The following is a 25,907-nucleotide window of genomic DNA, read 5'->3' as shown; positions in this document are numbered from 1 at the left end:
TGAGAAAATTGCAAAAACGTAAAAATCTAGGAATCGATGGGCATATGTAATAGTATTCTTCACTAAAAAATTCAGCTGTCTATCTCTAATAGAAGCCAAAAAAATCACGTTTCACCCATAGCGTTACTGACTGACTGACGGACGGACGGACGGACATAGAAAGTGAATTATAGAGTATCTCCGCTACTAAAAATAGGTTACAAAAACAGTTTCTTATGGCAATCAATTCATTTCTATACATTCTTAATTATCTCTGAAAGGGATAAGACTATATATAGAAGATAGATTTATATGAAACAATGGGCGATAAATTGATGTAAATCCCCAATGATGATAAATAAAATTACCCCTTTTAAAGGTTTTATTGGTTTTAAAGTTTAGACAATGCTAGTTTGGAAGCAATCAAGATTCAATAAAATTGGCCAATTTTTTTAAGCCAACGAATAAGATATTTGGTTATAAAACTGTGGGTACCAGTGTAATTTACAGTCTCTTCTAATGACAACATCCATAAAGCGAAGCTATGAAAAATCAAAATATAAATATAAAGTCGAAACAAAATTGTTGCAATACTACTTAAATACAGGATAATGTTTACGGGCATTATTACATTTTTATTCTTTGATTATAGAGATGCTTAACATATAGCATTGTATTTTATTGGAATACTAGCGGTTGCGCCCCTAGCATATAGGGGCTCTGTATTCAAGAGCTAGGTAATGGCAAAAAATGGCCTAAAACCATCTTAAGACATAAATCCGAAAATAAAATACCCTAAACCCATCCTGGGACATATTTGAAGATATCTTGATAAGGAGAACTAAATCGGTTTAGCGGTTAGTGAGATCCTTCGTTACAGACAAAAAAAGCTTATTACTCTATAAAATAGGATATATCAGTAGCAGTGAAAATCAGATCAAAAGGATAACTATGTGGCATAAAAATTGTTGTTAAAAAGTTTACAACGCAACATATTTTTAATGGATGTATGGACTTTCTGCTAATAATTATAGAGTTGCTACGCTTCCTAAATCATACCTAACTATTATATAAATCATCATGCAAATTTGAAATCTTTAAGACAATTTAACATGACTAAAATAACCAAAATAGCTAACTGTTCCGGACGGACGAACCTCTCTAATTATAGAAAAGCTTCGCTTTTGAAAAACTCTTTGCTTTTTCCAGACCTATCCTTTCACAGTACACTATGAATGACTTCATGAAAGTAATATTCAATAGTATTAGTCTATGAATGTATTGTATATACCCTTTTATGCTTTACAACATTATATGACATATAATAAATAAATCAATTTACACACAGTCAGGAACCATTGATTGCACTAGTAGCGAAACTTTGATGGAGAAAAACAAGATAGATAGATACTACTAACCTACAGGACACTTGAGACAGACATCCTCAGAAGCTGCTATACTATCCTCTCTACAAGATAGATAGATACTACTAACCTACAGGACACTTAAGACAGACATCTTCAGAAGCAGCTATACTATCTTCTTTACAAGATAGATAGATACTGCTAACCTTCAGGACACTTGAGACAGACATCTTCAGAAGCTGCTATACTATCCTCTCTACAAGATAGATAGATACTACTAACCTACAGGACACTTGAGACAGACATCCTCAGAAGCTGCTATACTATCCTCCCTGCAAGGGACACAACTCCAACAACAAGCTGTCTAAAATTTAAATAAAAGTTGAAATCTTTTCATTTTGAGGAACTATTGTTACTAGTTTAAAAACAAGGATTACAAAATTCATTGGTAGCGAAGCACAAAATCTAAAAAGCAAATATTCAAGAATATATTTATACTAAAAAATCATGTAACCTTTCACATATTATTATTTAATTTGCAGAAGGGTCAAATACTGGATCATCATTTGTATATATTAAAAGAAAACTGTCTATTTTGAATAACAGCTGAGATAATCACTGCTTCTCCCATGGCGTCAAACACTAATATGCAAAGTTAATTCACAAAGAAATAGAATACAATAGGAATATTAAATGAAGCCAATACTAAAGAACCGAAATTTTTTTTAAAAAATTAAATTTTACCTCAAAATTCTTGACTTCGCCCATGCCACAGGGTTGGCTACAAATAGATGTCGGTATCTTCCCCACAGTGATATTTCCACCAGTATTCCATCTAGCCTTCTCACTCTAGATAGATAGATAGATAATAGATGTCGGTATCTTCCCCACAGTGATATTTCCACCAGTATTCCATCTAGCCTTCTCACTCTAGATAGATAGATAGATAATAGATGTCGGTATCTTCCCCACAGTGATATTTCCACCAGTATTCCATCTAGCCTTCTCACTCTAGATAGATAGATAGATAAAAGATGTCGGTATCTTCCCCACAGTGATATTTCCACCAGTATTCCATCTAGCCTTCTCACTCTAGATAGATAGATAGATAATAGATGTCGGTATCTTCCCCACAGTGATATTTCCACCAGTATTCCATCTAGCCTTCTCACTCTAGATAGATATATAGATAATAGATGTCGGTATCTTCCCCACAGTGATATTTCCACCAGTATTCCATCTAGCCTTCTCACTCTAGATAGATAGATAGATAAAAGATGTCGGTATCTTCCCCACAGTGATATTTCCACCAGTATTCCATCTAGCCTTCTCACTCTAGATAGATAGATAGATAATAGATGTCGGTATCTTCCCCACAGTGATATTTCCACCAGTATTCCATCTAGCCTTCTCACTCTAGATAAATAGATAGATAATAGATGTCGGTATCTTCCCAACAGTGATATTTCCACTAGTATTCCATATAGCCTTATCACTCTAGATAGATAGATAGATAGATAATATCTTCCCCACGGTAATATTTCTTAATCTTAATATATATGAATTTTCAGTCTGGCTTAAAAGCTGATATAAATCGGGTTTGAAGCCGTACTGGAAAATACTTTACCTTCTATAACATTGATTACATTATAACTATTCTCTCAATGGGTTTAGATAAAATTTTTCATTTACACTTTTTTGTGTTTTGTTTAAGAACTTTTTACTTATTTTGTTTTTAATGTTCGTTTACTGTTAATATCTAAACCTTTACAAGATAATTCTTTCCTAATATAGACTAATCCATTCGTATATCTAACTGTTAAAGTTTGTGCAATGTAATAATAATAGAGGGTTCAGTGAAAACAATTGCAGTTAATCTTAAGTTGCTTCTAAATAGTTTTAATGTTAGACAAAGAAGGGTTAACGATGGTTTATACATTGAAACACAAACAAATGGAAAGCAAGTTCCAGACTGTTTGTTTGAAGGAAGGAAGTGGACAATGGGATATTTATTACAATGGTAACCACAATTTTATAATAATGGTATATCTACTTCGTTGGCATAACAACTTTTGGGACCTTTACTGAATTTTGATTGGTTGGTTCATTAAGTAGATCGTCTAAACGTCTCAATCACTAATTGTAATCTACAGAAGGGAGAAATTTGTGTACAATCATTGAAGATGTGTTATCCCTTTAGATCCCCAGTTTATCCGTCTGTTGAGCTAATTTGCTATGGTCTTTACATTTTCCATTTTAGCAGCTTAATTTCAAAAACTTCTTTGAAACTGCTGCACCTATAGCCAGGGGCGCCCAAGCTTTTTTTTTTTTTTGGGGGGGGGGTTAAAATTGTGCGCGAAGCGCGCCGCAAATTTTTTTTACCCCTCCAAAATTTACCCCCCCCTGAAATCTGTTGGCAGTGGTAAATTTTGTTTATCCCCCCAAAATTTACCCCCAGGGTAAAATTTTTTTTGGGGGAAATTTAAATTTTATTAAATATTTAGTATTAAAAATGCGCTAGAAGCACGCAAAATTTTTTTTTGTTAGAGATTTTTTATTTTCAGGGGGGGTATTTACCCCCCAAAATTGTTTGGGGGGGGGAGGGGGGGGTAAATACCCCCTCCTTAATGGTTGGGGGTGCCTACGTTTGGGGGGGGGGGGTAATCCCCACTTTACTCCCCCCCCACCTTACCTTGGACGTCTATGTCCATAGCCACTTTTACCAGCAGCGGGGCACCATTAATAAAGCTGTCTTTGCTATTTTTCAAATGGTTGTTTTTGTTTCAAAGTCTTTACTTAACTTAATAACTTTATATAGTAAACTTGAGCATAGCTTAGAATAGTAGATGCACATTTTGTAAGTATGTAATTAGTTTTAAGAGAAGCAGCTTATAGTGCCCAATAAAAATGACGTCATACAATACAAATGACCATTGATAGGCCAGAATATATTTTGCCATTGTTCAATTACAATGTATACTGGACTATCATTGGTCATTTGTATTAAATGACGTCATTTCCTATTGGGCACTCTAAGCTGATGGTTTTAATAGATAGATTGTATGATAAATGAATAAATAAGTAGATGGATAGTAAATAGATAGATTAATATACCGATAGACAGATACATAAGATATATTTTTATATGATATGTAATATTCCAGTAATTTTTATAAAATTTACACATTTCTTACGTTACTTAAAGCCAATTTAGAAGATTTTTTTTCTCACAGCTACCTTCATTTTCCTATATTGGCAAACCTATCCACTTCATGGGTTAACCTATTTATAAGAAAATTGCGAACTCTTCTTAGTAAAAAGGCATGCAGAAAAATCTTTGTATGTGTATACAAAAAAAGTGCAATTACTTAAACAAAAACTTTTAAATTACTTCGCTCAGAATCTTTAGAAAGCAATACTTAAGGATTGTTACATGAAAGCTTAGGATCTGTTTTATGTAGTAATTAAAAAATATGAAATACAGACAGAATAACTGACCGAAATTTCCAATTGTAGAGTAGGTTCGCTACTAAACTAATACAATAATTGTTTTTACCTCAAAATAAAGTTCTTGGGAAGCATAGGCCTTCAGCTCGGGATAAACTCCTGATAATAAATAAAGATGTTATAAAAAGGAAAATTTCGTTAATGAGCAGCACAGCAACAAGAAGCTATGACCATTTATAAATAACCATAAATGGTAGGTTAACATATGTCTTATTGAGTTTTTTTTTTGCAATTTATGTTTAATCTTTTGGTGGTGATGTAGCTCTTTAATTAACTTTGTCAGTACGTAACGCTATCAAAAAAATTAAATTTTCACAGAAACAATTTAAGATTGAATGCTTAAAATATCTATATGTCTGTCTCGCTAACCGCTGGACCGATATGGTTCTCCTTTATAGAGAAGCTTTTAAAGCCTCAGTGATTGTAATTGTTTTGATGTAGGGTACTTCATCGTCCCAAGAGGAAATCCTCCATAATCTTCCACCCCCCCCCCTAAAAATGTTTCTCTAATTTTCTTTTTAAAAAGTAAAATGGACAGTGAAGGGTCACTTAACCCCCCACCCTTCTCAAGTTCCGCTAGATGCCTCTATGGGCGTGGCCGCTATTAAATTGTATATTACCTGAAGTATTAATATTTTGCCAACTGTAGGATTCTCTCTCTCCAAATTCTCCAATCCAAACATACTCCCATTTAGCTAGAGTAAAAGAAAGATAGACTATATACTTAAGTAACAGGATGTATGTATGTCTTTGTTTTTGTGGAAGAGCTTTAGGGGTGCCTCTAAAACTAATCTTAGGGCGAAGCCCGTAGACGCCAGAGGCGAAGCACTCGTAGGGTATATCTTGTTATTGACATTTAATAATACTAGCAGACAGTTTAATGGGATAACTGATTAATATATTGATTTGATTATTTATTAATTGATTAGCATATTTTGTAAGTTATATAAATACTAGTGTTTGCGCCCCTACCTTCTCTGTATTTGAAGAAATAAAAATTTTATCCTTGCGGGTTTTTAGATTTATTAAGATTGCTTTTTTTTTATAAATTTACTAGTTGCTTCGCCTCTTACCTCTAGGGAATAGCAAAGCAGGTCAGAAAAGTAGCGTAAAACCAGCCATAGCCACTAATAAAGCTTCCTTAAAAAGTACAGTCAATTCCTACCAGTAATTTCAAAGATATCTTGCTTTAGACAAAAAAAACCTTACTACTTTACATTATGAATTGACAGACAAAGATTTACATTGCATTGGTTGAATTGATTAATAAAAAAAGTAGATATATGCAGCAAAATAAATACAAAAATATAAAATAGACAGACAGACAGACATAAAAACTAAAATAAATGAGATTGGTACCAATATGAGGGAGCACGTACAACCACTTACAACAAAATATTATACTCTAAATCATACACATTATACACATTAATGTAAAGTAAGATTTTTACAGTATGGCTTCGAAACCGATTACTATCCGCTAGATTAGAACCGGTTCTCAGCAGTACTGAAAATCATGGATTTCATTGTATTACAGAATATTTTCCACTACTATTAAAATAAAAATAATTAAGTTAATTTTCTGCCCCCCTTGGCTTTCAAGACTGGTTTCAATCTTACAACTTTTCGTTTCAATATCCGTGGAAAGCTGACTATAAAACGATGCGATAAATAACTATACTCCATATCTTATTTGAAAAATAAATATATAGTCCAAGCTTTTAATTTGGAGGGGGGTTGGGGTGGATGGGTAAAATCTCAATAGGGGTGACAACTTTTTATCCCCTTTAATTTCTTATTTTATTTACCTTTGGGGGAAGGTTAACATAGGGTGGGTGGGACGTGGGTAATATCTCCTCCGCTAAAAAAAACTTCTTTTTTTTGAGGGAAGTGGGGTAAAAGTTAAGTTTTGGGAGATTGGGGAAGGGGGTATAGTAGACAGACTCTATTCATGGTTTTCCATACTCATTATGCATTAGGATTTAGGTTGATATTTGTTATAGTAATTTTATGACTTATGTATTAATCTAATAATTTACAAATAAATATCTTTACGTAAGGAGCTTAGAGTGACGTCATACAATACAAATGACCAATGATAAGCCAGTATACCCATTACTATTGGCCAAATACAATGCATACTGGCCTATCATTGGTCATTTGTTTTTTATGACGCCTTTTTTTTATTAGGCACTATAAACTGCTTCATGTCTACGTCGTCTATTATGGTTAAAATGTTACCTTTTCTATCATTATTATTTTTCTTTCTCTGATATTGATACACACTGTATCTACTCATACTATACATGCATACCTTCTCTATCAGTATTATCATTCTTTCTCTGATATTGATACACACTGTATCTACCCATACCATTCATACCTTCTCTATCATTATTATTATTCTGTCTCTGATATTGATACACACTGCATCTACCCATACCATACATACCTTCTCTGTCATTATTATCATTCTTTCTCTGATATTGATACACACTGTATCTACCCATCCCATCTCCATCTTCGTTGAACTTTACATCTCCAATGTCTTGACCCTGCACACCTAAAAAGATATCAAAATAAATATGTAGTTATGTCATTAGCATAAAAGAGGGGGAAGTGGTTAAATAACTGTATGTCCCCACCTCGAGGACCCTTTGCCGACTATCAATCAGGTCATTGAAAATCAACCAATAGTGTCGGGTATATTAACACAGTCACGTTGCTACAAAAAAGCAGAACGCAATTTGCTAGCAGACGAAAAAGGTCCTCAATATAGGGATTCAGTTAGTTGTCCAGTTATTTAATACTTATATTTGCAGGATCTTTTATTTAACGAAATCTTCCAATTTTTAACATATACAAAACGGCCTGCTTTATTGCATCAAGATCCATAACAGATCTATATAGGAAATAAATGTCTATAAATGAGCTTAAGTTTTCAAAATGTTAAGTGTTTAAAACTCATAGTGCTCCAATAATCCATGATAAACTCTCATTGACCAGAATGATAAGACCCATTATTTTACTGTATTAGAAGTATTAAATTTCAAAAAATAATTCTTAAAGGGACTGTGAACTAGAAAATTTCTCATCAGATTATCAAACCTTAACATCTTCTCATTCATATAATCTCAAATATAGGGCAAAACTGTCTCTAGTTTCCTTAAAAACGATTTTTACTATGTCCAAGATTGGGGAAAAAATTTCCGGACTATATAAATGTGCAGTTAATTGTCTTTTTTTCCTTCTATAACTAATCATTTTTTTTATAGACCTCTTATTTTTGAAGTAATTTAAGTTTAAAAAAATATAATTAAGTCTGTTTTAAGGTACTAAAACGTCACAAAATAAAAAAAAGAAAATTGCCAGTATGAACAAAAATAATAAGATCTTTAATTTGACACCTTACTTTTTAAATTCTGTTGAGTAATTATTGAAAAAATCTATTGTTTTTACCTCAGTTTAATCAAAACTTTGAACTTAAATATATTCTCACACAGGCATGAAAAAATATGGGTTCATTCATATATACCTTTAGAATCAGAAAAATATTACAAATCCATTGTAAGCTAAATTAAAAAAAAGGAAAATATAAAAAGAATAAAAATGGCCTAACATATTATATTTTACAGGCAACAATTAATTGTAACTATTAAACTAGCCAATCACAAATCTCAAAAATTGACAAATCGGGAAGCTTAACCTCAAAAGTTAACCAATAGAATTGACAAAAAAAAGGATAATGTTCATACAATAGATACTACAATAATAATAGTGATACTTACATAACATGTAAAGAATGAAAATTTATGAACAAATATGCTTCAGTCTGTTTATAAACTTCAAAACAATGCAGTTAAAAATGCATTATTGTTTCTTGTGTTTAAAAAATATCTGTTACAGTGTAAGTACATTTTTTTTAGGTTTTGTTCAAGTCAACCCTTTAAAGCCGAAAATTATGATTCTTAAAATAAACTTATATTTTTTATTATAGTTTTATAAAACTTTTTCAATCTGCTTAGAATGGATTCGTAATATTTTTCTCATTCTAAAGTCATATTTAAACACATATTTTTTTATGCCTGTGTGAGAATATATTTTAGTTCAAAGTTTTGATTAAACCAAGGTTAAAAAAATAGATTTTTTCAATAATTACTCAACAGAATTTTAAAAGTAAGGTGTCAAATTAAAGATCTTACTATTTTTGTTCATACTGGCAATTTTCTTCTTTTATTTTTTGCGTTTTAGTACATTAAAACTGACTTAATTATTTTAAAAAAAAACTTAAATTACTTCAAAAATAAGAGATCTACAAAAAACGATTGCATATTAAAATTCTATGGACCATTTTACATCTATTACTTACTAAAAACACCAACTAGCTATTCTAAATAAAAAGCAAAAAATTAAGACGCCTTCTTTGTAAATAATAAAGGTGCAATATTTCTTTATAAACAGTCTAATAAAAGTGTAAACTAATTCTCCAAAGTGGGTTATTTATTGTCCAACACAATAAAAAAGGATTTTATTATTATGAATAACCTCTGAGATTCAACCCTTTGTAGACAGTGAGGTTTTTTTTTGTCAATAATACGAATTTAAAATAGATCTTTATTACCTAATTACTACATTATAAAAAAAACTAATTGGCAATTTTATATCATATAATAAATCCTTAACAGTAAGTAAATTGTTTCAACTATAAATGACAAGTTAAATATCCCTACAAACATTATAAGAAACAAAAACATTCAGATTTTCCCTGTTTTTTTCCTTTTTCCCTCCCAAAATACCATAAAATCAAGGCATTATTCCTGGATATTTTTGTTAATAGGACGTTTTTGGTTGATCAGTGTAGTAAAATGTGTTTAGAAAATGTTAAAATTTGATAATCAGATGAGAATTATTTACGTTCACACTCCCTTTAACTTATATTGAGCAAAAGGTCAAGATAAACAAAAGTTTCTCAAATTGTTTCGCAATTGAAATCAAGAACATGTTTGTTAATTTTAGAATAAAATCTTTTTAAAAAATTGGTGTTATTTTCAATATTAAGACGTCGTGCATTCTTTATTTCATAAAGCTTTTCTATAATGAGGATCAGTCCGTACGATCATACGTGCGTCTGTACTTCTTTATGTAACTAATAGTAATAGTAATCAGTTTTTAAACAATTCATAACAAAAAAACACTCTACACTCTACAATTGTTAATGTTTGTTTGTCCTACTATATGATTTTAGAGCTTCGCTTTATGGATGTTTTCATCCTTGTTATTTCTCTCTGTTTCTGATTTGTTGTATATTATTTTCACATCTCTACCTTGTACACAGAAAGAGAAAGTTTATTTCTGCAAGTCATTGCAAAAGTAGACATACAAAACAGCTAATCAAATAAAATAGCTAAATTGGCAGGATTTAAAGGGTTAAGAAAATAGCTGATAAAGTGATGTACATCCCAAATGATGATAAACAAAATTACTTCTCTGTGGATTACAATGAGTGGTTGGAACGTTTATACACTCAACTTGATGATCCAGCAAATCAAAATTCAATAAAAGGCCCCAAAGTTGTTTAACCAATAAATAAGAGAACTGTATTATAAAACTTTGGGGACTAGCGTAATAAACATATGTAGTAAGTTTGCATTTATAAGTAGCGAAGGTACCTTTTAATTTAAGTATATCTTCTTGCTTTTGGCGATTTTTTTGTAAATCCAGAACTTGTCAAATATTTTATAGTATTATTTAAAAAAATGTCACATTAAATGATTTATTGACAAACCAAAATAGTTAGTATTTATCTTGAAGTTTAGACATCTTTTGAAAATTTTTGGTTAATCCTTATCATTGATTTTACTTATTTGCTATTTATGTCCATAAGTTGTTTTTAGGGAACAATTTATTTTTACATTTCGATTTGTGCTGGTTTTTTTAACCAGTCGGCTAAGGACATCTTTAGAAAGGATACATTATAAGGCAGTTTAAAAGCGCAGCTTTTCTATAGTTAGGGTTTGTTCGTGACGTATAATTCATATAATTAATTGATTGAAACAATATACATGTTAGAAATGTATTATTGATTTCAAACTTGGCATGATTCTTCTTCTAACAGTGACAATTTAAAACCCGTAGCAACTCTATTATTATATTTATATACAATTTCGTTTAGAATTATAAGTTACTATTCTGCTTGTTATGTCCTGACACTTTACAAATGTTTTAGAGGTTAGTTTTTATGAATGTTGTAATTCTTGTTATAATATGAAAATTATATAATAAGTGAATTAATAATCAATAATTTTGTAGTTTAAAACTATGTTCATAAATATTTAGGTTACAGCACAGTTTTTCCTGTAAATGGCCTTAAACTAGACAAAAGTCGATTGTGTCTTGTATAACGTCTGAAGTGCTCATGATTGTCATAATATCTACATGTAATTTTTCAACTAACTTCAGTGTATATTATTTATTTCAACAAAAAACTATTTTTTGTTAGATATACTGCTTAAAAAGAATTATTCAAAATTTCTCATTTGTAATACAAATGGGTTTATTTTTAAAATAAAGATTTCCTTAAGCAAATTACTTTAAAGTATAGCTATTTCTAATAAATCTTGTTAAAAATTTATTCGCTACTTATTACAACATCATCCTTGTTAAAATCACCACTAACCACTTTTTTTCTTTTAAAAAATTTAGATTTCACTTTTTGGAAAGTGCACTGTGTTCCAGAAATCCCGAAAAATGACAAAAAATTATAGAGAGTGTATATGTGGTAAGGGGTGAAGCAGTTCAACCCTACCGAGCGAGTTCGGTTCAAACGAGCCCCTAGCCTTATAGATCCTACCAATAAATAACTACAAGGAGTTACTGATTAAAGGATATATTTGGAACTGATTCATTACAAAAGATATACAGGTTTATATAGCAAATAGAAGTATAATAATAGATGATGAGGGGTAGCTGGTGATGGATTCCTTTGAGCTGGGGGCTGTGTCCACAGGCGCAAAGGTAGGAGGGAAGGCTGCCTCCTTGGGGTAGGCAGGTGATGGCAGAGAAAGGGGAAGGTCCGGCTGCGGCAAGGGGGGTGTAGACATCTCCCGGCAAGGCAGGTAACTGGGGCTTGGGGTGTCCAATTTGACCGCTGCTTGTGATGTATCGGCAAGGCCTCGGAGGGGCAGGGTGAAATGGTGATCATAGGATTGTAATTTGATAAGCCAAAGCATAGCAACTCTATGAAAGGCTTGTCCGTATGCTGCCGTCTTACCACATATAATTGAAAATTTTGATGAAATTTTCTTTAAATAGCAATAAGTATACATATATCTTTTTAAAAATGGTGAAAAATACTTATAATAGGGGTTTTTCGCATGTTTCATATAAATATTAGTAGCGAAGGTGTTTTATAATTGACTTTGTTTGTCCGTGTTAGTTGGTTAGCCAGTCCGTCCATTAGTTGTTTTTTTGACTGCTATTTATGTAAATTACTGATTTTTTTGATAGGTTATTTAAAGTTAGGTAAATGTTAATGATTGCCCCGCAGGGTTAGAGCCCCCCCCCCCGCAGAGGCTAGAAATAGGAGAAAAGCTACTGTGAAAATACGACGAGACCCGCTACTTCGTTATCTTTCCATGATCCATATATTTTTTACTATGGTATAATGTGTTAATCAGATATTAATAAGATTTTTTTATGCGATTCTAAGATCTCTAAAACAGCTTTAAAGATTAACTTATTGTTTTCAGTAAAGCTTCATCGTAGTCCAGGGCAGGCTATTTATTTTGAGGAAGCTCTTCATAATGCCTATAAGAAATAACGTCATACAATACAAATGACACAGACTAAATTACCAATGACACGCAATATACACTTTAATTGACCAATGGTAGGCCAGTCTGGCGTCATTTTTTAATTGCACTATAAAATGCTTCTATTTTGAATAAACATTTTCTTAGCTAGTGGAACAAAATATTGCATTGGGGTAAAATAGTTTCTTTCTGGTTTTAAATTAAAAATTAAAAGCGTTGTATATGAGATAAATGTTCTATCAATTTAAAACTGTTTTTTTTCAGAACTAAAATGAGGAGATTGCATCAAAATATTTTGACCGTTTGTGCTTTAATATCAATTATTCTATTGCTAAATAGTAAGTTGAAACAATGCAATGACAATTATGTTCAGTTTATAATATTGTTATTAAACTGGAAAAAAAAACGTAGAGGGGGGGGGGGGAAGGGAGAGAGAAAGAGATAACAAGAAAGAAAAGGTTATAAAAAGAGAAAGAGAAAAGAAAGAAAAGGATATAAAAAGAGAAAGAGAATAGAAAGAAAGTAGAGAGAGGAAGAGAAAACAATCAGATAATAACTCCCCACCACACACACCCATATACACACACACAAACATACACACACACACTCACCACATACACACACACACACACACACACACATACACACACACACACACAAGCACAAGCACTCAAATAGTAGTAAAAAATAAAACACAAAAGCAGTCAAAAAGCCGTCATGGGTCGTCTGGCTGCTATTGTCATTAAATGATTAATATATATGCTATATAGATAGAGTAATCTCCACAAGAAAATTCAGACCTATATTTTTACCAACCGCTAAGAAAATACATTTTTGTCAAATAACATGGATCTTTTTAACAACCAATAAAGCAAAAACAAGGATGACAACATCCATAAGTAGCGAAGCTCAAAAATTATGAATATATATCAGGAAAAATTACTAAAAAGCAGTGTCATACAATAAACATTAATGTTGATAAAATAGAGAAATCAGAAAATCTTTAAAATCACGCAACCTTAAATATCATGAAAATTTTAAAATCTAGGAATCGATCTAGCACTATAATTTATACCTAGACAAATCTTAATGAAACTTGATAAAAAAAATGTAGAATATGAGCATATTCAATCCCTAATAATTTCAGCCGCAAATCCTGAATAGGAATTGAGAAAACAATAGAAAACCTAAAAATCTAGGAATCGATCTAGCACCCCTATTAATAAGAAAATCGTAATAAAACTTAAGGAAAATAGGTAGAATGTAAATTTATTCAATCCCTGAAAATTTCAGCTCATTATCTTAAAAAGGAGTTGAGAAAATCAGGAAAACATGAAAATGTAGGAATCGATCTAGCACCCCAAATAACAGACAGATGGACAAAACAATGTATAGATTAGATGGGCATATGTTATAAGAATCTTCACTAAAAATTTCAGCTGTCTATCTTTTATAGGGGCCGAGAAAATCACGTTTCCCCCACTTTGTCTCAGGCGGACAGACGGACAGACGGACGGACATTTCGAAATATAGAGTAGCTTCGCTACTAATAAAAATAAATTGTTTAGGTATGGTATCTGTTAATGACCACATTTTAAATCTAATTGAAATATCAGGTAAAAATATATACTTCAGAAGTTATAAAAGATCTAGATGGTCACAATCTAACACAATAATTCACCAATCTTTAAATGGGATTCTTAGCCGACGGACCCTTTTTAAAGCTATTTTTCCTATTGGCTGAGTATTTTAATTTAGCTATTTAGAAAGTATATGCCTTCCTAGATCTTCTAAATAATTCCCCAAAAAGGATGACAACATCCATAAAAGCGAAGCACAGAAACGGAAGGACAAACGAACATTAACACTTGTATAGTGTCAGACCTGAATAATCAGAATATAAATGTGTAAGAGTCGAAGCAAATTGTAAGTAAATTTGTTGAAAGACTGATTGATACAGAATAATGTTTATGGACATACTTACATTTTTAGGACTTGATTATAGAGTTGCTTTGCTTATAGTATTGTACTATGTTGTCCCAGGAATCAGTATACCAAAAATCAGATCAATCGGATAATTAGATCACATACAAATTTGTTGTTAAAAAGTAAAAAAGATCATCATGTTTAAAATGGACTTTCGTACATTCTGGTAATGATTATGGAGTTGCTACGCTTTCTAAATCGTACCTAACTACTACAGGAATCACCATGCAAAGTTTGAAATCGATAGGGCAATAATTCTAACATGCCTAAATCAACGAAAAAAGCTATCCGTTCCGGACGTACGGACGGACCGACCCTAATTATAGAAAAGCTTCGCTTTTCAAAATAATATCTAAATTTCTTATTTTTATCTAGATGTGTCAAAAAGAGTAATGAAACCATTCAAAATGTCACCATTAAATATAGTTAGAGGTAGGTTACACTTTTGTGTTAGCACAGCAACTCTTTATATCTTTATGTCTGTCTGACAGTCTAGGCTGTCTGTCCGTATGTTCTTTTTTTCGACCACAAAAATTTGGGTAAAATTGATATATTAAATGTGCTTCAAAAATAATTAAAATTTAATGACCAAAGAGCAAAGAATCATATCTACAATTCAAATTGTCCATCTGTATATATTGTTAATCCTTTTTTTATTGGTGAGCATATTTGGTATTTCGTCATTAAGGCATCTTGCTATTCTTTTTATATTTTCTGAGTGTCTCAGGAAAGAAGGTAAAATTGGACTGTAAATTATACTTTAGTCTTTGGCGTAAAAACTTTGGGTACTTTTATTGAATTTTTATTGATTAGTTCTAGACTATTCGTACCAAAACTTTAGTCTTTACAATCAGTCTTTACCCCCCCCCCCCTCCCAACCGTTTATGTATTTAACCCCCTATCAAAAAAAAAAAAATTTCATTTTACCCAACCCCCCCCTTAAAAATTGTTTACCTCCCCCAAATAAAAAAGCTTGGACGCTCTGCTGCAAATGGTGTAGTTTTGTTTACTATGATTGGTGATGTATACAAAATATCATCCATTGGTGTATTCCTTAAGATTCCTGGTGTGTCTAAAATCAGAAGCCATCAGGAAAGAGGGAAATGACGTGGCTAAATAGCCTAAAACCAGACAAGGCTTAGTTTATCAGTTAAAAGACAAAATTACTTAGTTACACACGTCCACCTATTTTTTCAATTGTTTTTTTTTAGATATTGATCTACCACCAGTAAGAATCAGAGAATGTGTTAGGTAAAATATTTATTATTACTTGGATTTTACAACAAATTTTCATGTTCTCTAATGAAGCGAAACACACACAGCGGGCTAAAATAATCTTTAATCCCCTTCCCCCTACGAACTGACCAATAAATGAGTTCCATGTTAGCAAGCTACAAGGACGACAATTTTCCCCCTGTCAAAATATCCACTTATATTTTGAATCCAATGTTAGAAAATATTAAAACAAGAACAATTATGTCCATAACCATTCTTGCAATTACAAAAGCAAATGAATAATTGCATATAACCAACACATTGATAACACTTTACTAGAAGTCCTAACGAGCTAACTTTTTATGAAATGAAATAAAAAAAACTGTTAATCAATAATAAAATAAGTAGTCCAGTAATCCATCCTCTTAATGAAACAGGATATTTGTCTGTCTGTAACGAAGAATCTCGCTAATCGCTGAACCAATATGGTTCTTATTTAACTTTAGGCCATGTGAGGTTACCCCCACCCTCCAAAGAGAAATTTCCCTAGAAATAAAATCCCACTCTCCAATTTTTTTTCTTTCTTCTTTTTAAATCTAAAATAAAAATTTTGGGTATCGAATTCAACCCTCCTTAAATGCCCCTAGAGGCATCTAGTTACAAATATTATAATGTTAAAAAGTTGTATAACTATTGAAAATATCAATTATTTACTGATTTTTAGGAAAAATTTATTGGGAGAAGATATTAATTGGCTCATTTGTTTCAAAGACGTTAATGAAGTAAGTTAATACAGTTAATCAAATATTTATATAAAAGTAAGAGGAGGTCTATCTGTCTGTCTAAACGCTGAACCTTTATGGTTCTCCTTTACAATCTAGCTTCTCATAGACAAAGGGAAAAATTTCTTGAAAATTGTAAATAATTAATTTAAGTGAAAAGCCTAAATATTGTCTTTAGGGAAATGGGGGGGGGGGGTCCTTGGTTTGTTTATTTACTTTTTGTCACGTTAGGTTAGGATATATTGGTTACTGGGTAGTCCCATAGGGTTAATGCACTACATATTTAGACCCGACAGAGTTAGCAAAGAAAAAACGACTAGCCCTGCCTCCCCCTCTTTTTATTTTTTTTCCAAATATGAATTATCATTACTTAATCGGCACTGTAGCTTTTATAGTACCTAAAAATTGACATACATTGGCAATTTAGTCTAAGTATTGGTTATTTGTATTGGTCAATTGTATTATATGACGTCATAATTATGGACACTATAAACAGCTTCACTAGCACCAATTTTGATTAATTTTTCTATTAATTTCAGGCATTATCAAATACTCTGTATGAATTAGAAGGTAACAATCTTTGTTAAATCAAAATTCTTTAATTTCAATACTATTAACATTTGTTCTTAATGGTTAGGCATAGGAATACTAATTTATAAGTATAAACAAAAATATTTATATTTTCTTCTAATAAACAGTACCTTATTCTACTAACGGCTATGGCCATAGAAACCTCTTGGGGCTCTTTAGGTGGAGAGGGGGGGAGGGGGAAGTCAATCTACCCATTTTTTTGGGGGGGGGAAGGGGGTGGCATTATTTCTAGGGCGATTTTACTTCGGAGGTTGGTGGTTGCCTACACAAAAATAGTTATAAACCTTTACAGGACCTACACTGTAAAGGAGAGTTATATCGGTTCAGCGGTTAACGATATACTTTAGAGCACAGACACTCAGACAGACAGGCAAACTATGACATCCTGTTACTTTTAATTGATGATAATTGTCTAGGACCTTGGGAGGTGGACGTGGCCTATTCATTGGCAGAAATATTGATGATGTATCCAGAAGCGGTTTATCTCGGTATAGTTTTCAGATTATTGCTGTGCTACTTGTGGAAATACTTTTTTTCAAAAAATCATTAAAGTTTGCAAATCTACTCTGTTTTAGTATTATAGGTTGGTAATATCAATATGTATGTAAGTCCAATGTCTTAAGTTCTGACGCGGTTTTGGTAGAGATTCGATCCCATCACCGCTTATACTATTACGTTACAGTCGCAGGATTAATAATAACTCTATCTCTCTGTCTATCTGTCTCTCTATATCTCTCTCTTTCTCTCTCTCTCTCTCTATCTTTATCTCTTTACCTCTCTCTCTCTCTCTCTCTCTCTCTCTCTCTCTCTCTCTCCGTATATCTGTCTCTCTATATGTTAACAAGTTATCAAACAGCTGTGTTCCTATTGGACTATATCGTCATTGTTGTTCTAGATATTGGAACAAATATCGGTCCTCATGTCTTAATGGCAGCTACAATGGGCCATAAGTAAGTAGTATTTGATTAAACCCTTTCATTTTTGGGGGCGTGGGAGAGATGATACCCTCCCAAACTTTTGGAGTTCCTTTATGCAACACTTGGGATAAATTTTCAATGGGGGAGTAAAATCTAATTTAATGATCAAGTCTAATAATACTATCGAAACTTTTAGGGGGTGTTACACCATTATCCCCGCCCTCTTAACGTCATTGTATAAGGGAAAGGAGAGGGGCATTTTCAGAACGGTGTATTTCCCCTCCCGAAAAAAGCTTAGCATATTACCATTTAGTCAGTTCTTTAGCTTTATCTGGACGGACAGACAGACAGATATCGTTTAATTTTGTAGATAGTTATTTTAGTAATCAGTTTTCTTTTTTCAGAGTCTATGCAGTTGAGCCTATTTTGAAAAATTTGGCCTTTATTAGGTAAATATTTTGATAATAATAAAGACAAAATATTATTCAAGTATATTTTTAAAAGCGAAGCTTTTCTATAATTAGTGTCGGTCCGTCCGTCCGTAACGGATAGCTTTTTCCGTTAATTTAGGCATGTTAGAATTGTCCTATCGATTTCAAATTTTGCATGGTGATTCCTTTAGTAGTTAGGTACGATTTAGAAAGCGTAGCAACTCTATAATCATTACCAAAATGTCCGTACGTCCATTTTAAACATGTTGATTTTTTTACTTTTTTAACAACAAATTTTTATGTGATCAAATCATCGGATTGATCTGATTTTAAGTATATTGATTCCTGGGACAACAAAGTATAATGTAATAAGCGAAGCAACTCTATAATCAAGTCCTAAAAATGTAAGTATGTCCATAAAAATTATCCTGTATCAAGCAGTTTTACAACAAATTTACTTACAATTTTGCTTTGACTCTTATAAATTTATATTATGATTATTATTAAGTTCTAACACTATACAAGTGTTAATGTCCGTTTGTCCTACCGTTTCAGTGCTTCGCTTTTATGGATGTTGTCATCCTTGTTACTTTGTAGCTATTAAATAATTAATTATACAGATTAAGTGGATATTGTGAGAGATTCTCACATACCCTGTTAAAATGTTTCTCCCAGCTGGCTAATATAACAATACTCCCCTTTCTTATGACTTCTTCCATCCCCTCCCCAAATCATAGAGGATCGTATTGACCAATATCTGAGGGCTTTATTAGCAAAATTGACGACAAAAAGATCCTCTGTGTCACAGAATCTATTCATTCTACCCTGAAACAAATTGAAACAAATTTGCGGCCTAACTCTAGGAGAAGCAGGGCAATTCCAGGAAGGTAGGGAACATTGGGCTGTTTATCACACTGGTGTCATCATTGGGGATGTGCATAAATTTATTGGCCATAGTCTTATCCCTTTAGATCACCTGGAGCAATTAAACAAAAATTTTATCTTATTTTTAGTGAAAGTGCAAAGCTGGCTCACATTGAAAATAAAATTACAATGATCAATAATGCTGCAAGGTAATCTTATTTCCAGTATGGCTTCAAAACAGATTAATATCTGCTGGATTAAAACAAGTTCTCATTTATCATTTATAGCATCGTATTACAGACAATTTTCTACGAATATTAAAATGAAAAAATGTAAAATTCTTACCAGTTTTGTCAGCCCGCGTCTTCTGCCCCTCAGGTCTAACAAAACTAGATTTAACCTTACAATTTTTCCTTTTCAATATCTGAGGAAAGCTGTCTATAATACAATGCGATATATAACTATTTGAAATCACATTTCAATGGAAGCAACATCTGTAGAATAAAATCCAAATATAAGGCAAAATTTTCCTTAAATGTATCAATGGTCACTACACTAAAATTTTTGGAGAAAAAGTCTAAAATTATATTCATGTGATTTATGTGATGAATCAGTCACTGCAAAGTTATAACTTTTTTCTTATTCTTTTCTTGACTATTTTTGTTTTAGTAATGAAAACATAGTTCTCACACCTTGGGTTATAGATGAAGAAAACGAGTCCAATGCAATAATGCTCACTCAGCAGGAGCTGAAAAAGTTATCAGAACAAGAGGTAAAGATAATATTTTTATTATCACAAAATCATAAATATTTGTAACTACTACAGGATCTAATTTTGGTTTGTCTCGGATCCAAATGATGTGCATGATTATATGGTTTAATGTACTATATGTTAAGAAGATTGTTGTATAAGTGGGGTATAATTCTCATTTAAACAAAAACTCATTTTTATGCGAAAATATGGTTTAATTTTGGTTTTTAATTTTCATTTATTTCTTCAGTATCATTTTTTTCCCTGGTATCATTTTTCTTTTAGTAATTAATAAAAATTCTAAAATCTTCCAAAAAAAATTGAAAATCTTCAAAAAAAAATTCAAAAATCTTCTAAAAATATTTTCTCAGATTTTCATATAAATATGACTGTATAGACATGGGAACTTCAGTCGTGCGAGGCTTGTGGTGCAGAACTGAGATTCTGTTCACCGGTTGCCATGCTCGGGGGAAAAAAATGACTACCTCAGGGATAAAAATGATACCAGGGAAAAAAAATGATACCAGGGAAATAAAAGATACCAGGGAAATAAATGATTCCAGGGAAATAAATGATACCGGGGAAATAAATGACTACCTCGGGGAAAAAAAAGAATATTTACATCCACTATTTAAGGGGTCGTTTATATGGGAATGATGATTTATTTGGACACTAAAGGCCAAATAACTTTTTACTTTTTATAATCATTTCTCATATTCAAAAGACGCAAAAATATGGACTAAAAGAATTGTTATTATGGATTTGCTAAAATTGTAATATTTTAATTAAAATATAATCTATTAGGCTAAAAAAAGGCTCCTTTTTCTGCATTTTTGTATGGTTATTTTTGCACTTAAATTTGCGGTCTATAACCTAGATATTTCTTGTAAAACTTGGCAATATTCAAGTACGACGGGTTTTAGATCCTTTTAGTTTAAAATACAAAGAGAGGAGCTCCTCTATAGCCCAATAATAATCTTATTTTATTGAAAAAATGCATGACAAGCTGTGATACTTTTTTGGCCCTATAAAGTTCACGGCTTATAATGCATTCAGACAACCAAGCCTTTAATTGCACAAATTTTGTCTAAAAGTGCTAATTGCGCATTGTAATGAGTTGCGCATGTTTAGGGCCAAGACATTCCCCATACTTATTATACATATTGGATTAGTTTATTTTGGCCTTTCTTTCTTTCAGTTTATTAAAGCATTAAGTTAGGGCTTGGCAGCCGCGACAAAGCCTCAAATTAAAACCTGTTTGAATGCTTTGAAATTGTTTTTGAAAAGAGGAATTACCTTATTTGGGTCAGATTTAAAAATTAGTATAAGGTTCATTTCCTTCAGGCTTACATGCGTCTGACGCTCGGATGCCGATCCCTATATTATTTAACAAGTATTTTTTCTTCAGAAAACAAGGACAAGCGCACCCATATCAACAGTAACAATAGAACAGATTCTTGGCTTGATTATGGAGAAGACAATTATATTGAAGATTGACGTTGAAGGGTTTGAATGTAAGGTAAATCAAATAGTAGACATTTTATTAGTAAATACTATTTGACAAAATTTTTCGATTTAACCCTTTTCCCTGGGGGCTCTCGCTTTAAAAAAACCATCCTAACTATAAGAGATATCAAAAAGTCAATTCATAACATTTACCGCCTTGACACCGTTACTTACCGGCGAGCTCGATTGAACCCCCCCCCCCTCCGGCCCCCCCCCCTCCCTCCAGCACGTAAAACATTACATTAATTTATGAAATTTTAAATATTTACTTTTAGGTTTTAAAGAAATACCTGACATCTAACAATAAAGTAAGTTAATTTTAAAATCTCTAATTTAATAATTCTTTGTTTGTCTGTAAAACGCACTTTCCTTAAAATGAGAAAGAAAGGGAGAAAATGGAACTTAGTTAGTTGAAAAGACAAGAATTTTTTGTTTTGTTTTCACACCAATACTTTAGTGAACACTTATAACCCCCCTCCCCCCCCCCCTAACCACTTCCTATCTTCCACCCACTGGAAAATAACAGGGGGGTACTTTTTTTATTTGTTAATTACTTAGGTTATGTTATGACATTGCAGGGTTATAGGGGAAAGGCACATGAAGAACCGACAATTTGTAATTAAATTATGTTGTACAAGCATCAAAAATATGTTTTCTATATCTTTCTTCTTCAGAGTCATTTTATTCCCTACATAACTCTTGAATGGGAGTGGATACAGAGAAATGAAAATGGAAAATGTTCTAAATCTGAGCTAAATGCCATAATAAAGGTAAGACCTCTATAAAATTACTTACTTGCCTCATTATTTTTATCATTATTAGTGAATAATAGATATATTAGATATTGTCCTATAACCCGTCTAAATAAAAAAATGGTTTCCTAGCAGACAAACCATTTTTAATAATAATACAAACGATGAAATTTCTTCGATGTTAGGGAAGAATTTTTATATAATTTTTCCAAGCAAATCTTTGTACTAAGAAATGCGAGTATATCTAAAATAGCTGACTCATTATGCGAGTGAAATGAAAAAATAACTTCCCTTTCAGACAAGAATCCGACTAACATGACCGGATTGTTTCTCCTCTCTTTTACTATTGACTGATTTAGAGAGTTTGTATCTAGATTATATCGATTTAGCGAAACTTTTCTTTTACCACGAGTCCAACAGTCCAAAAACTAGTTTATAGTGTCTTGCTCGACTGCAATAAAAGATAGATTACTGAAAAGATTCGCATGGTCTTTTCCATAACTCACTATGTCTGTCTGTATGTTTTACCATTTTGTTAATAAGTGGCTTTGAAAAGAAAAAAAAACGTTGAGCAATATTAAAGATAGAAGTCTGAAGTTCTTTGTAAAGATTCCCAAAACCATTGAACGTTAAAATTCAGTTTGTTTTATATTGCATCAAAGTCAACTTAATTTCAGAGAAGCAGCTTATAATGTTAATAAAAAAATACGTCATACAATACAAATGACTAATGAAAGACCAATATTTTACCATTGGTTCATTAAAATCTATACTGACCTATCATTGGTCATTTGTATTGTATGACGTCTTTTTTTAGGCACTCTAAGCTGCTTCATTTCAGGGTTTTGAGTCCTCTGGATATACTGGATACCAAACAGGACGTATAACTGAAAACACACTTAATGTTCCATTGTCTAACAGTATTCTGTAAGTTTTTTTTAAATACGACGCTTTCCTATAACAAGAGCCTTTTTATACGTCACAGTTAGCTTTTTTACGTAATATCGATTTCAAACTTCTGAAAAATGATTCCTGTAACATTTGGGACTCTTTAAAAATTTACAATTGATTTTTACAGCTCCTATATATATATGGCTTAAAAATTTTAAAAAGTCAACTGAAGTATTGCCACAAATATATGTCGTGTGTCAGCCAAAAACAATTTTTATTACAGAGTAGACATAAAACATCTTTATTTTCTTATCTATGGAACAATGTCTGTAATAAAAATGTAATTTTTTAGGGCGAATAGTAAAATTTCTCAAGTTGTTTTCATCCATAAAGACGCTCTGCCAACCATCAACAAATTCGAGAAAGAACATGTCAAAATTGAAGATAAAAAATATGTTAAAATTATTAAAAACATTTCTGACGACAAAAAAAATAAATGAAGAATAAATGTCAACTTAAATTTAATTAATAAATTCTTGTATTAATTTCTCAAAGCTCAAAGATTTACAAATTCTGCTTGAAAATTTTCGAAAATTTAAGATACTTAGGGATCTTATGTGAGAAGACAATAGGCGAAAATTTGATCACCTTCCCTAATGAAGATTAACAATATTACTACTTGAGTAGATTGAAAATAATAAGGGGTTTCTGTGCTCCACTAAGCATTTTGATGTAAACCACCTAGGTGCATGCACAGGATATTGCATAATATACACCCTATAATAACAAGGTATAAAATGAAGTCGTTTGAAAGCAGGAATTAATTTAAAATATTAGAGTGGATACTTTTCTAAAGAGGTGTTAAAATCAGAAAGTACAGTAGTCCCCAAAGTTTTTCATAACAACGTTTTCTTTTCTTCAGCTTAACAAATTTAAGGACTTAATGAATTTTGATTGGATGGTTTATTAAATTGAGTGTCCATACGTTTCAACCACTAATTGTTATTTTAGGTAATTTTGTGTATCATCATCGGGATGTATGTACATCAATATGTTAATGTCTTATCCCTTTAGATACCTGGTTAGCAGCACCAGTCGCACGCTCCTATCCACACATGTTCTTTATTAACCCTAACGAGCAAATGTTTTTTTTGAATGGCAGAAAAAAGTTTAATTTCCTAGAAATTACATGGAGTTAAGTTTGGATTAGCATTAAAACTCAGTGTGTACATGTGTAGTTCATAGTAGATTATAGCAGGGGAACCATAGTGAGGAACTAGAGTTAACTTCAGTTTAAAAGAGCACTTGACATTAATAATACAAATAACTGTATCAACAAGTACGATCCAACATCCACAAGTAGCGATGCTGAGAAATATATAAAGTTTTGTAAAAATATTAAGAAAATCAATCATATTTTTGTAAAAAACTAATTTGTTCAGTTATTTGCTCAAGTGAAATCTATTTGTGTAGTTAAAATTAATTCAAAATTTTTTACTTTTATAAAAGAACATTAAATAAATATACATTTTTTGTATAATTCTAGTTTATTTCCTATAATGGTTATTTTTTTAAATGCTCTAAAGACTTACACTACATTGAGGAATAGCGTGATTATATTTTTTATAAACATTATTATTCTTCTTGTCATTGAAAAACATATTAGAGTAGAGATAAGCAAATAAGCGTTTTGAAGAGGCATGTATGGAGGTGTCAACACCATCCTTAATCCTGAAATTTGGAAGGCCCCTTTTTCACCCCTCTAGGTTTACACCCTCCTGACAAAACCCTTTGAAGGGCAACTGGATTAACCCAGGGAGGGATGGAAAATTGGGCTATCTATTAAATTAGTCCCCAAAGTTTTATAATAACGTTTTCGAATTCGTTGCCTTAACAAAATTGGGGATTTTTATGGGATTTTGATTTATTGGTTTATTAAATTGAGTGTCAAAACATTTCAACCACTAATTTTAACTTATCGAAAGGGTAAATTTGTGTATCATCATTTGAGATATACAACAATCAAGCAGCCATTGTCTTATCACTTTAGAACCCTGGAATTAACCGCAGAAGTAGACAGAGGTCCACTGAAAAACCTAAGTAAAACAAGTTGAACTTTTGCAAACTTTGTGTCAAGTTCAAAACTTTGGACAAATTTCAACTTGGAGTAATTAAATGGGACTGCACTTTAAGTGTTTCATTTTACTATGTTGTTGTATATGTGTATGTAGCCCTGATTCTCTCAAGTTAGGATTCAGATGCACCCGTAGATTTAAGGTGATTATCCGTTGCCAATCTTAGATTGGTAAGCTTCGTGCACAGCTGAAATATTCTATGTTATATTACAAGCTGACCCGCAATTCTCATGGAAGCTACTAAATTATTAATTTATTACATCCCCTTAGCTAAAGTTTGGAAGGTGTTCCATATTGAGGCACCCTCATTAATGGCACTCTCATATGAATAAGAAGCATGGATGAGGGAAAGCCTAATGTAAGTTGAGAATCCTAAGATCTCAAATAAAAATGTTTTTTTTTGTTGTTGTAAATGAATGAATAAA

General features: G+C 31.9%; 2 protein-coding genes across 2 annotated transcripts in view; one reads left to right on the top strand and one right to left on the bottom strand.

The window, feature by feature from the left end:
* LOC145328485 (metabotropic glutamate receptor 7-like) overlaps positions 1 to 25,907 on the bottom strand; it is a 131,590-nt gene that overhangs the window by 32,610 nt on the left and 73,073 nt on the right. The window contains exons 22-26 of the mRNA XM_080172187.1: positions 7,303 to 7,413; positions 5,471 to 5,545; positions 4,900 to 4,949; positions 2,088 to 2,192; positions 1,626 to 1,707 (exon numbers count right to left, since the gene is read on the bottom strand). Coding sequence (XP_080028313.1) covers positions 1,626 to 1,707; positions 2,088 to 2,192; positions 4,900 to 4,949; positions 5,471 to 5,545; positions 7,303 to 7,413 — 423 coding nt within the window. The remainder of the gene's footprint in view (positions 1 to 1,625; positions 1,708 to 2,087; positions 2,193 to 4,899; positions 4,950 to 5,470; positions 5,546 to 7,302; positions 7,414 to 25,907) is intronic.
* LOC145328484 (uncharacterized) lies at positions 12,930 to 24,853 on the top strand. The gene is made up of 16 exons (XM_080172186.1): positions 12,930 to 12,999; positions 14,230 to 14,277; positions 15,023 to 15,079; positions 15,859 to 15,898; positions 16,587 to 16,644; positions 17,184 to 17,214; positions 17,652 to 17,723; positions 18,131 to 18,185; positions 18,557 to 18,601; positions 19,597 to 19,656; positions 20,117 to 20,219; positions 21,607 to 21,717; positions 21,980 to 22,012; positions 22,379 to 22,474; positions 23,298 to 23,383; positions 23,700 to 24,853. Exons 1-16 carry the CDS (start codon positions 12,933 to 12,935, stop codon positions 23,845 to 23,847), a joined length of 1,110 nt encoding a protein of 369 aa, XP_080028312.1. The 5' UTR covers positions 12,930 to 12,932; the 3' UTR covers positions 23,848 to 24,853.

This window comes from Acartia tonsa, chromosome 9 (genome assembly GCF_053477335.1).
Source record: "Acartia tonsa isolate MP-2025a chromosome 9, ASM5347733v1, whole genome shotgun sequence".
NCBI classification, from domain to species: domain Eukaryota; kingdom Metazoa; phylum Arthropoda; class Copepoda; order Calanoida; family Acartiidae; genus Acartia; species Acartia tonsa.
The sequence above is the reverse complement of the archived record's forward strand: the minus strand, read 5'-3'. Positions and strand labels throughout refer to the sequence as shown.

Bases quoted from the DNA above. Each gene is read 5' to 3' on its own strand.
- LOC145328484 (XM_080172186.1), top strand. From the start codon at position 12,933: ATGAGGAGATTGCATCAAAATATTTTGACCGTTTGTGCTTTAATATCA. The intron at 16,645-17,183 runs GTAAGTTAATAC...TATTAATTTCAG, and splicing joins GTTTCAAAGACGTTAATGAA to GCATTATCAAATACTCTGTA. The intron at 21,718-21,979 runs GTAAATCAAATA...ATTTACTTTTAG, and splicing joins TTGAAGGGTTTGAATGTAAG to GTTTTAAAGAAATACCTGAC.